We start from the raw sequence: 12608 nt of genomic DNA, 5'->3' as shown, positions 1-12608 counted from the left end.
ATAGTAAAAAGATACTCCATTTTTAGTATATTATTATAAAAAATATAAAATTTATAGATTTTCTACGAAACTAAAGCTAGGGAATAGAAATAAGCAATATAGTATTTTAGCTTTTCTAAGTTATACTTTACTATTTTTAGAAATTTAAAAAATAGAACTTAAAGTTCTACCTACTAATAAGCGTATTATAAATTTTTAAGTCTTAATACCTAGTAGTTATCTTAGAATCTGGAAAAGAATCTCGAGTGTTTCGAGTGTACTTTTTTTCAAAGTTCTGCTTATTAAGCGTCGGCTTTTAAAAGAAACCTTAACGAAATATCGGCTGCATTTAACGAAACCTTAACGAAAAAATTTATTTATAAAAAAAACCTTCGAAACCGCTAAATTTAACCTATATTAGTGCGTAATACCCCGATATACCTCGTAGTAGTAGTAGTAGTAGTAGTAGCAGTCGGGCTCTAACTTATCCCGCGTCCTTTGCGTTCCTTAGCCTCGAATTTCGGGACGGCCCGTCCCGAAATTTCGATCGCGAGGATCCTATCGACGGAATCGCGGGGCGATCCTATCCGATAAGATCTTTAACGTACGATCCCGAGGATCCTAAGCGATCCTAAGCGATCCTATCGATAGGATCGTCGCGATCGGAAAAAAAGTTTTCGTAACGTTAGAAACTAGCTCTAGTTAGCTAAATACTAAACTATATAGCCTAACTATATACTATACTACGTACTATAGGATAGGAGATTTAATTCCCTTATTAGCTATATCGCTTTTTTAGATTTATAGAATTATTTCTATTCTACGACTCTCTAGCTAATTAGATCGGTTCTAGATAGTAAGAGTTATTCGCTTATAGTCCCTATAGATATATAGGGTAGCGACTAGCGAGGGTATAACTTTTAGTATTAGAGGTTCGAATTCTCTATTAGCTATCCTTTTACGCTTACGTAAGGCGGCGGCTACGCTCGCGAAAGGGTAGCTATATCTACGTTTTTTTAAAGTTCCTATATAAAATTTCCCTACGCTCCGAAATTAGACGGCTACTACGCGTATTTTAGGGATATTCTAATATTATATAATATATATATATATATATAGTAGTTATAAACTTTTTTAGATTTATTTAATATTTAGATATAACTTTATAGATAGTATATACTAGTATAGTAATATCTATCTACGTATCGTTACTACTCTAAAATAGAAACTCTAGAGTTCTCTGCTCTACTCGTCGTCGACCTGCGCTATATTATATTCCTCGGCCTCTTTTATCTTTTCGACGATTAATTCCTGAATCCATTCCTCGGCAAGCTCGACCGCGGTTCGTGGCTCCTTTTTGTATTTCATTAAGTGGTTTTGGATCTCGGCTGGCGTAAAAGTATTAGTCGGAACGAGGCTGGCAAATTCTATCGCGAGCTCCTCCAAGTCTGCCGGCGACATGCTTGAAAGCTGTGTTCTGCTTTTCGCTTTCGCGGTGTGGCTATCGAGATTGCTATTTGTCTTCTTTCCTGCGAGGCCATTGCTATGTGGCTGAATCGCGCTCCCGTTGATGTAGGCTTTCATTCGTCCATTCGAGCTGAGGCTGATTTTGGGCTCCATGTCTGGCACTTGGTCGCTCGCCGCGTACATTCGAGTAAACAGTTCGCTGATCTGCTCCTTCATAGCGAGCTGGAAAGCCACTTTGCGATCCACTCTGCCCGGTCGAACCAAAGCAGCGTCAAGCTTTTCGGGATGATTAGTGGTCATAATCAGCACTCGCCCTTCAGCACTTGCTACGCCATCTATAGCATTCAGTAGACCTGAGCGCGAGATACCAGTGCCTGAAGCACGGTTTGCAGCGTTACCAGAGTTGTTATTGTCAGTTCCGCCACGGCGCCCTCCTCTAGAGGTGTTGCTGGCTTTCAGTTCGCGAGTCAATTCTTTCAGTGTGCCCGCCATAGTGTACTCGCTGTCCTTTTCAAATTCGCCGCCATTCTTGCTCCTAGCTCCTTCCTTCTCCTTTTCATCATCGTTGCCCTTTCCAGCTGCAGCGCCTTTTGGCTTATCGTCATCTTTGCTCTGATTGTCGCGAAGAAGGCCTGCAGCATCAACGTCCTCAAGGAGAACGATACAGCGGCGTGGCAGTCCGTTGAAGAGCTGTAGGAGATCTCCTTCAGTCAATGTCGGTTCCTGCAAGCTAATGGCATAGATCTCCAGACCAAATATGCCTGCCAGCGCAAAGCTGAGACTAGTTTTGCCAGTCCCAGGTGGCCCATGAAACAGGTATCCACGACGGTATGGAATTCCTCGAGTAGCATACCATCGTGGAGAAGCAGGATGAAGGTACTCGTTCATGTCTCGCACTATCATTGACTTTTGCGTAGCATCTAAAATGACAGTTTCCATTGGGCGCGAAGGTCGACTAGCAGTCTTGGACCAAGAACCACTAAACCTCGATCGATCTCTTGCGGTGGGATGCCGAATTGTGGTCGTACCACGCACTCTATTCAGTGACCATATCTTGATGGTCCTCAACAAGTCCTTGATGGGCTCCAAAGAACGGCCAATGCAGTCGATCTGGAGCAGTTCGTCCTCTGCATTGCTCCAAGTCACTTGAACGCGCTGCCCACCTTGCTTCACAGACCTCTTGAAGAAGAACAATCTCCCCTGGTGGAGCAGATAGTTGCGACCGTAATATGGCTCGTACCGAGGTGGAAGTCGAGCACTCCATTTTGTGTAGTCAAACATACCGTTTTCGTCCAGAGCATCCCCCGGTGTATCGTCAAATGCATCCTCAACCTTGGAACCTTTTTGTGTTTTAGCTCTTAGACTTCTTCTCGAACCTGTTTGCTGGTTCTCTGCTAGCCAGCCCATCACCATGTCAAAGAGGTCATCATGCTGGTCGATGTATACTGACGACATGAAAAGGTCTCGGAACAACTTCTCGAGTGTTAAGAAGAGATACTGTCCTCCTTTGGTCAGAGCTAGAAGCACGATGCCGATCGACACGAAAATGCTGATGTCTATGCCTAAAGTGGCTGCAATATATCGAGATATGAGGCCATATCCCGGGATCAATGACTCCAAGATGTTTGGTGGCAGATCTGTGAGTGCAAGTGTTTCATTGCTGCTTGGCATGGCTTTCACCGTCTTGCGAAAGTCCATCCTGATAGGTATGTATTCTTGGCTGATGGTTCTGCTTCGTTTGTGGCAAGCGTCTTCCAGAGACCAGCTTTTGAGACACCAAGTATCTTGGGTGAAAGAACGTCGTCAATAGCAGCAAGCAACGCGGAGGAAGGCAACCGGAAAAGCACTCTGTTCGAGAAAGCGCCACTGTACTGTGAGGCGTAAACGACTGCTGCCTGAGAAGGAAGTGTGGATTGGCGAATAGAGTAGAATGACTCGAATGGTCTCCGCGGGCCGCTCCTGCATTCTGCAAGGTGACGAGGAAGTACCACCAATGTAGATGCATGAAGCGCTGCTGATCTCCCGTTCAGAACCCTACGTGTAGGCAGGCAGTGCAGTGTCGGTGCTCGGCCTTCGCGATCGCGTTGCTAGCCTATGATAGCATACAACAGCAGAGTCCCAAGTTGAAGCCCGGTGAAGATTGCTGCGGAGCTATACACTGCAGCCAGACAAGAAGAGTGGCAACACGCCGGTGTTCTGACAACAGCTGACGCAAGTTGCAACCACAAGAGACCTTTAGCAATCTCGAGTGTCAGAATTTAGTGGTGTTCACCAGGGTTAGTAACTAAGCCTATCTGAGACGGCTCTTCCGAGGCCTTTAGCAACCTCCTTTTGCCACCTCTTAGCTGCTTAGTTATCGTATCTATAGTAATATAACCCTAGCTCTTTAATATAGACCTTAGTTAGTATATAGTAGTATTATTATCGGATTAAAATAGACGCTTAAGTTAGGCAATTACTACTAGACTATTAGGTAGTTATCGGACAAGCGGCTAGCGTATATCTCGAGTCGGTAGTCGATATTATCGTAGATAACGAGGCTAACGAGGCGTACGTAGGTAATTAAATAAGAAGCTTATATCCGGACGATTATAATCGGCTTAGAAGGACGAGGTTAGCGGACCTAATAAACGATTAGTATAAGCGTAGATTTCGCTTCTAGAAGCAAGACCTATATAGGTTAGTAAGGCTGCTTAAGTTAGACTAGATTAAGTAGCTATACTATATAGAACCTACTAAGGAAAAAGCCTTATTAGTACTTCTATAGCAGTTAGTAAGTAGTGCGAGTTAGTAGTTACTAGCGTACGACTTTAGTAAAGGGCCGACCTAGATTAGTATTATATTTAATACTATTCTTAAGTATTTAGACGACTTCTTTAGCGATAGATTGCTATTCGATACTCGTCGCTTAATCCCTTAGTATTTGCGGAGGTACGTAGAGGTATTAGAACCGGACGTTAGTCTTAGTAAAGTATATAGATTTATTAATAGTACCCTTCGTCCTTACTATAGGCTAAAGTATAACTAGAAGTTATACTATAGCGGATATAAGAGAGTATACGGTATTAAATTCTAGGCGGTTGTTACTCTAAACAGTCTGCTATCGTTATTATATAGTCCTAAACCTAGCTCTTTTAGGGATTCTCGGATAGTATTTAAATCTAATATTTAGTAGATTTAGTACGCGCTATTCGATAGATACAGATTAGAGGATAAGGTGTTTATTTATAGCGACCTAGCGTACGTAGTAGCAGATAGTATTATATCTGCTTTTAAAGGTTAGAATAGTTAACCTCGTACGCCGCTATAGAGGCAGATAGACTAGGAGATGTCGGCTTTAAGAGTTACTATAGAGCATATATTCGGACAGATATTAAATCTATAGTAGATTAACTTAGTTAAGTAGAGAGCGGACTTATAGGCTATTAGGTCTATCTATCGAGCGTGCGTTCTCCTTACTAATTGCTATACCTACTATTATAGAAACTAGGTATCTATAGGTCGTATAGATCTACCGGTATTAGAAGAATATCTCTATTCGAGGGCAACTAATGCTTAAATTAGTAACGAGATTAGAGCGCTCGTTACGACGGTTCTTCCGCTAGGATAGTAACTGCCGCGACTAGAGCGAGGTAATAAGGGCGATAAAGGAGATAGGTATACGTCGCTAGCGATAGAAGACAAGGATAGTAATAGTAATAGTAATAGTAATAGAAGAACCTAAACGATAATATCGAGAAGTTAAAGTATAGCTTTACAATTCTAAGGGTATTCTTAGTATTATACTATAGGAGCGAATACATTTCGAAATATTAGTATATATCTAGAAAGCAGCGAAAATAGGTAACTAGAGCGTCTATACGCGATTCTCGTAATGTCTCGGCGATGTTATTAACCTATAAGTAAGTAATAGTTATATACTACTAACCCTACCTAAATTTCCCGCGATAATCTCGCGATATAGAGAATAATAAGGCAACGGCAAAAGCGACTAATTCGTTAAATCGATACTAAAGAGCAATATTGCTAACAAATAAGTAGGGATTTACTTTAACTAATCCCACAAAACGAACTCTACACTATCACAACTACTACCCACTCCTCCGAGTCGAAAAAGTCCTCGAGGACCTTAATATCGTCTATATTATTATTATTCTAATCCTAATCGTAGCGATCTAACTACCCTATCTACTATAAGAAACCTAGCTTCGGTAAGCGCTCGAATAGCTCTAGCATTAGTATCTTGCTCTTCCTACGGCAGATAACTTATAATAGTACTTAGGTATAATCCGGATATATACCTATTACTATCTAGCTAATATTAGTAAGTTGCTAGTTAAGAAAGGGATAATAGTACTTATAATAGCAGTATTAGGGTGCTATAGTTCGTTCTTCTAACTATTAGTTAGGCCTCGAATATAGTGCTAATTAAGGGCGGTTAGGCCCTCTTTAATCTTCTCGAAGTGCGGTTTTAGCAATTCGTTTAGTTTTAAGAACGCTCTATTAATCGAGGCGTTATTATTACGCTTACGGCGGCGTAGTCGTATCCGCTAAGTCGTCGACGGTATAGAAGGCGTAGATTCTTCCGGTTTAGTAGAGGTCGCCTAAGAAGAGCTACTACTATTTAATCGACGTCGCTTCGAGCCTAACTTATCTATTAGACTATCGCAGATAACGATCTCCTTACGCCGAGTCGCCTCTTTCTATTCCTTTATCGCTATCTTATCGAAGAGCTAAGGGTTTATATGTATAGCGTATTTAATAAAGAAGTCCTTCGCTTACGAGAGGTTATCGTTACTAGGCGCTATACTAGTAGAGCGCTCTTTAGCGGCCTACTCCTTTACCCTTTTAACTAACTTAACGTTATAGCTCTACTAGAAGCTAGAATTACTACTAAACTCCTTCTTACTATTAGTACAAGCCTACGCATTTATACGACCTCTAATAAGCCGATAGAAGTTAGTAATATTGCCCTTCTTATAGGTATACTTTATATTATTTACTTGCTAGAAGACAACTAACTCTATTCGAGCCGATAGCTTGCCTAGCTTTAATAGGTAAGCTATATTACTACTATCCTTCTAAGATAGTGTTTCTACGGTCTTAATTAATAGCGAAGGTCTAGGTAATAGAGATAGCCGTAACTAACTTACTAGAGTAGTTAGTAGCGGTATAGATACTAGAGAGGCGTATTTACTAGATCTAGTCGCTAAATCGATAACTCTAGATAGTAGATAGGGGGAAGGGAGATAGCGACCTACGAAGGTATTATAGAAGGCTATAATAATCTTAATTCGCTAACAAATTAGTAGAATAAGAAGACGAGCGATCTACTACCTACTATCGAGTCCTCTAGCCGCCTTATTACTATCCCTCCGAGTCCCTTACGAAGCCTAATTTCTACCTAAATTTTCTATCTAACGTTACCTTCTATACTATTATATACTACTAATATTATTCGTACGACCTTAACTATTATTAAGAGCTTGTAATGTATTAATACTAGTAGCGGTAGAGCCTCCGGAGGTGTTATTTAGTATACTATAGAGCGATCGATAGAAGGTTTAATATTATAAGGAAAGGTAGTTACTATCGCTAAGGCCGCTATACTACTTCTATATCTACCTCTTTTAGTAATAGACTTATTGTATTACGACCTACGGCATTACAATCGATTAGCTACATATAATATAGTAGATACAGTAGATACAGGTAGTAAACCATTAGTTAGAAGTTGTTGTCGGAACTGGACAGCGACACCTCCTGCTAAAGGTCTCTACAGAAGAGGTTTCGGGGGTGCCAAGACTCTGCGACCAGGTAGTTCTACAGCCGCGGCTACTGTAGCCGAGTTGGATGCCCAAGGATAGGATTTCCGCATTTCTGGACTTGCTGAAAGCCTTCCAAGAGGTCTGAACACTGCTCTGGTGGAACTTGGAAAACATCAAGGCTACTTGATCAGTGCATTACAGCTACAGCTGTTGGAGAAAGATTGCTGTATGTGGTTCTCATACAATTCCAACCAAGTCGTCAGAATGATAAGCATTTCTTTGAGAGCCTTCAGTAGTTCAGTCCGTTTAAATCATACCGGACCAGTCGATTCAAGGTCAGTTGCGTGAACCAAATGGCATTACCTGTGCCTCTTGTGAACGGATTTCCAACAGGCCTGCAATATATTCCGGTGCCTCCGTAGGCAGGTGCGCTGACTGGCGTTGCAGCAACAGTACCCGGCATGATGATCTCAGTGAAGTTTTTGGTCTTTGCGTTAAACACACCGAGCGTGTTTTGTAGGGTGTGCGAGATCCAGACGTTGTTATGATAGTCTTGTGCGATTTGCTGAGCATTTGAGGCGACGTTTTCGGGATAGCACACGATCTGTTTCGTGCGCTGATTGATCGAGCAAAGCGAACTTCCAGTGAATGCCGCGAACCAGAGAAGGTAGTCTCCATTGGGTGCTTGTGTTTCGGCACGCATCACCACGGGCGAAGCGCCGTTCGGCAGTGGGACCGACCATTCCCCAATCTTGCCAGTACTTCGGTCAAGACGTCCAATCTTGTTCACTGCCAACAATTTTCAGCATTGATTTCCCTAGCGGTGACAAGAGGTCACTACTTACTACCGAACTCAAGAAACCAGATCCCACCATCCTTGGCGTGATAGATACCAAGCGGGATTGAGAGAGGCGTTGGGATGTCGAAATACTTGAATTGTTTGGTGATGTAGTCAAATTTGGCGATTGTGTTCATGCTGGTCTGCGTGAAATATATGCCGTCTGGCGCCGAAGTGAGATCGTTCAAAGGTTGAGCATTTCCCAGCGGCTGAAGTAGACCCTAATGATTGAAAGATTGACTCGTCAGCGGAGTAGCTTGTAGAGTGGCAGAGGGTGTCATTAGACCTGCTTACTGGCGGGGTGAAGACTTGTATGTTCTCCGTCTTCGCATCGAACTGAACGAGCTGATTCCTGAGGCCGTTGCTGAAGTACATCTTTCCATCGTAGCCATTGCGGATCGCGCAGGCCAGAAGGACGGCTTTGGCCTGCGATGGCAGTGGTATGGTCTGATTTGGGAAGATGGGGGTTGTGAATGGGATGGGAAACTCCTTCAGCTCACCAGTGTTCTGATTATAGCGTGCTATCTGGTTTGCCAAGAGCTCTTGAATGTAGACATGGCCGTCAGTGCCCTCAGACACATCGCAAGGACCAGAGAACGGGGTAGTCATGTGCTTGTATGTGAACCTGGCAGGGTCACCTTGAACGAATGTTGTAGCTGCCCAACTTGTGGCAGCAAAGCCGAGCAATACGAGTGCTTTCGCCATGATCACAATCGCGTCCAGACGCGTGGAGATGAGCAGCCAGTAAGGTGAAGCCTCGAACAGAAGGCGAGACAAGAGAGGAGGAGGGAGGAATGGATTCAGGCATACCCTATATGCTACCGTTTCTACCCCGAGGCGTCGAGCTTGCTCTCACACCTTCGGCATCCGAGCCGATGCTGTCGGCCATCGCGTTCAAGAGAAAGCCACGATGAAGCGGTGGAGGGGGAGGGGAGAAGTGGTGGCTGATCGTCGACGGCAAAGGTCGCATTTGGCAAGCGCGATGAGGGGCGGAGGGCGTGACTATTCATAAACCTGCCCTGGTTATTCGTAGACCGCGGACCGAGAGCCGGCTCCGGCCTCGGTGAGACTACATTGCTAGTAATCCACACTGTAGAATATCGCAACAGAGGCCTCTAGTGCTCTCGTTAGCGCTAAGTAGAATTATAACGTAAGAAAGAGGAACTAAGTAAATAATAGATATAGAACTAGATAATATAGCTAATCCTAACTATTCTAGATATACTGCCTACCTAGCAAATAAGGTTCTACGACCCTCGCATTAACGTATAGCTCCTACTATACGATCTTAGTGTATTCTAGCATTACTACTAGCGCTATAGATACTAGTAGAGCCCTCGGAGCGGGCGGAGGTCCTTCCTAAGTAGGTAAATAAGTAGATATAGGGTTTCTATCGCACTACCTATACTTATAATAGCTAGAGTAGCAGTCTATATTATCTTTAACGCACTTATATCTCCTATAGGCCGTTTTGTATATACAGCCCTTACGTAAACGTTCTCGTAGTACTAGTAGCGGTAGAATAGGCCTCCTAGGCTTAGCCTATCTTATCGCTTCTTGCTAGTTAATAGCGGCCTATCTAGCGGCCTGTCTAGCGGCCTGTTTAATTAGCTTAGGTCTAGTAGCCTTACGCCGAGTCGTACGACTAAGCCGCTTATTAATCCGCTTAAGTAGCTCTAAGGTACGGTAAGTAGTTATCTCGTTGCTATTATAATCGCTCCGTAGTACTCGCTAGTGCTTCTCGAATATACGAATAGTAAGAATGCCGGTTACAGACTCCTTAAGGGCTAGTATCTAGTATATATAATTTAAGCTATAGACCCTTCGATAATACTAGGTGCAATCTAATAGCCTATAACTGTTAGACTTCCGCTTCTTAAGCTCGGCGCGTACGAGAGCCCTTCGCTCGGCTACTTTACGTAGAGCGAAGGTACTAATATAGCTAATAACTTTAGCGTAGAATAGATCGCTTAAGAATAGTATAGTAGGTCGACTAATCTCGGCTCTAACTATAAGCCTATAGCGGTTAACTTAGTGCTAGAAGTAGGGCACTATCCTATTAATAAAGCTATAGATGTCGTTCTTATAGGTCGTTAACTATGCCTTAATGCTAGCGTAACAACCTTCTACTAGCGAGGTTGTTGTATTGCTATAATACCGCGTCCTATTAATCTAGTATTTAATATAGTACTGTCGATAGACCTACTATATATTAGCTATATAGCTAGCTAGCGATTGCTAGTCTTTATTGTCCGAGTAGTCGCGTATAGGCTCGCCTTTACTAGCGGCAATCTTGCCGTTCTCGAGGGCCTTCGAGTTAGTTGTAAACGACTTAACCGACGGTAAGTTAATAGCCTTATTAAATAGGTCTATAAAGTCCTATACGGCTACACTTAATAGCCTACGCCTTATAGTTAGATCCGGCGGTCTAGTACTAAGGAAGGCCTTCGAATTAGCCTCTACTGCGCGTCTAATATGCTAGCGGCAGAGCTATGTATATAAATAAGTCTAGTCGCTTGCTAGCGCCTTTATTAGTGCCTTATTACGGTTATAGATTATAAGGCGAGGCTCTTTATAGGTATATTCTGCTAACAACTCCTACGTGCACTAAATAGTAATTAAATACTACTTAGTCGCCTGTCTAGGTATAAAAACTAGTGCTAGAGGGAAGGTTTAGTTAAACTAATTAAGTAAGGCAATTATAAGCAATAGCATACTATATTCGTTAGTTTTGTAGGTGCAATCTATAACTATAATATCCGGACAATTCTTGTAGATATTAATTATCTTAGGGTACGAGAAATATAGCTATTCTAGCCGTTGCTTACCGCTTAGTCTAGTGCTAATACCCTTCCGTACGAAGTAGTTCTATTATAGGAGGTTCTTAATCGTCTTGTCGACTACTAACTTGCTAGCGAGTCGCAACTTCTTAGCCTTTTGCTAGGCATTTAAGATGTCTCGTAAAGTAGCAGGTATAATAGGCGATTGCTAGTCTCTACTACTAAAACGGAGCTTAATAGCGGCCTTAATCTATCGATTGCTAACGCCTATAGACCTTAATTGTAATATAGCCTCGACAATCTCTATCGTACGAGCTCTTCGGCGGTAGTTAGCTAGTACTATCGGATAGACTACTAGATAGTTGTAGTTAGAGCTATTCTATAAGACAGACTAGTAGCTATCGTCCGGATTATACTAATCCTTAGTAGCGAGGGTTACAGACTATAGGTAATCGCATAGCTTAGAGTAACCTTCTCGTGTCTTTACTATTAGATTAAGCTGCCGCCGTGCCTCTCGTTTGTCTTTTATTGCTTTCCGTATTATAGGTATTAAATACCGCGCGTAGCGGCGTGTTATCCGCTAGAGTACGTTGTCCTTATTAAGCTTATAGCCTATCTTCTTCGTCTTAAAGCCCTTCTCTAAAGCGAAGGTTTCTACGTATTCCTCGGCGGCTATAATACTATTAAACATACGGTTTTCGGAGTTCTCGATAGTAGCAAACGAGCCTGCTTAGTATTCTTCTGTTTCCGACTTAGACTAGTTACTATATTCGTCGTTATTACTAAAGATATACGCAGATTAAGAGGTAGTCTCGATTTCTAAGAGAGGAAGTTGTTCTTACTAACTAACCCCGCTGCCGCCGACTATAATACTACTACTACTACTACTACTACTAGTTACAACACTCTTAGCACTAGCGCCGCCCTATATAGGACTAGCCGCCTTACTAACCGTACGAAGCGTAAAGCGTACGGTAGTATGCCCGGTAGCGTGCTATGCTATTATCTTATTAAGAAACGGTAGTACTAGGTCCTTAGATACTATAAACTCCTTATCTAGCTCTTTATATAACTAGGGGTCGAGTCCGTCGTATCTAGCCTCTATTTTATACGTCGTTAGGCGGATATAATTATCCCTTGCCTACTACGCCGTATTAGACCTCTAATCTATAATAATATTATCTAAATACCGCTAATCTATACTATAAAGGTATTCCGTCGATATTAGGCTACGGCTACTATATAGCAACTCTATCTATAGCTTTAAACCTCCTTTATCGCCTTCTTATAGCGGCCGAGCGAAACCCTAGCGCAGGTCCCTTAACTAGCGCTTCTTATTATTAAAGAGCGAGGTATTAGTATATTCTTTATTAGCGGCGGCGGCGGCGGCGGCGGCGGCGGTAGTATTAGCCTATAACTACGTAGAAGGGCTCGATATAGCGGCGATAATATAAGGTGTTAGCGGCAATAAGGTGTTAGCGACAGTGAGGTAAGGCGAGAATCCTATAGCAGAGAAGATGGAGGTAGATTAGTGAGGTGTTACTAACTAATTTGCCTCAGGCTCCTCCGTTGCCGGAGGGCGGGTTTACATATAACTAGGGCAGGTTTATGAATAGTCACGCCCGTGCGCGAACTGTTTTGAACGCGATGCGCTCATGTGCGATGGGTAGGGGTAGGGATAGGGGTAGGGGTCTATGACAACAGCGTCTCGTGGGACGACATTCCGAAAGAAGGATGAAGTCCATGCCGTGCCCAGTGTCATGGGGGAGGAGGGAG

The 12608-nt window shown here is 42.8% G+C and overlaps 3 protein-coding genes across 3 annotated transcripts; 1 reads left to right on the top strand and 2 right to left on the bottom strand.

The window, feature by feature from the left end:
* Positions 1 to 1224: 1224 nt before the first annotated feature.
* MYCFIDRAFT_138975 (uncharacterized protein) lies at positions 1225 to 3117 on the bottom strand (the record flags this gene model as incomplete). The annotated part of the gene is made up of 2 exons (XM_007929468.1): positions 1225 to 1522; positions 1946 to 3117. 2 exons carry the CDS (start codon positions 3115 to 3117, stop codon positions 1225 to 1227), a joined length of 1470 nt encoding a protein of 489 aa, XP_007927659.1.
* A 52-nt stretch (positions 3118 to 3169) lies between these two features.
* Positions 3170 to 3685, top strand: MYCFIDRAFT_175802 (uncharacterized protein; the record flags this gene model as incomplete). Its single annotated transcript, XM_007929467.1, has 7 exons — positions 3170 to 3248; positions 3291 to 3352; positions 3376 to 3419; positions 3456 to 3508; positions 3538 to 3579; positions 3611 to 3637; positions 3663 to 3685. The coding sequence occupies 7 exons, from the start codon at positions 3170 to 3172 to the stop codon at positions 3683 to 3685; spliced, it is 330 nt and encodes a 109-aa protein (XP_007927658.1).
* Positions 3686 to 7520: 3835 nt separating this feature from the next.
* MYCFIDRAFT_83884 (uncharacterized protein) lies at positions 7521 to 8757 on the bottom strand (the record flags this gene model as incomplete). The annotated part of the gene is made up of 3 exons (XM_007929466.1): positions 7521 to 8003; positions 8060 to 8195; positions 8347 to 8757. Coding segments are annotated over 3 exons (1030 nt in total), but the record flags the coding sequence as incomplete, so codon positions are not given.
* Positions 8758 to 12608: the final 3851 nt, after the last annotated feature.

The sequence above is a fragment of the Pseudocercospora fijiensis genome, assembly GCF_000340215.1.
Source record: "Pseudocercospora fijiensis CIRAD86 unplaced genomic scaffold MYCFIscaffold_5, whole genome shotgun sequence".
NCBI classification, from domain to species: Eukaryota; Fungi; Ascomycota; class Dothideomycetes; order Mycosphaerellales; family Mycosphaerellaceae; genus Pseudocercospora; species Pseudocercospora fijiensis.
The sequence above is the reverse complement of the archived record's forward strand: the minus strand, read 5'-3'. Positions and strand labels throughout refer to the sequence as shown.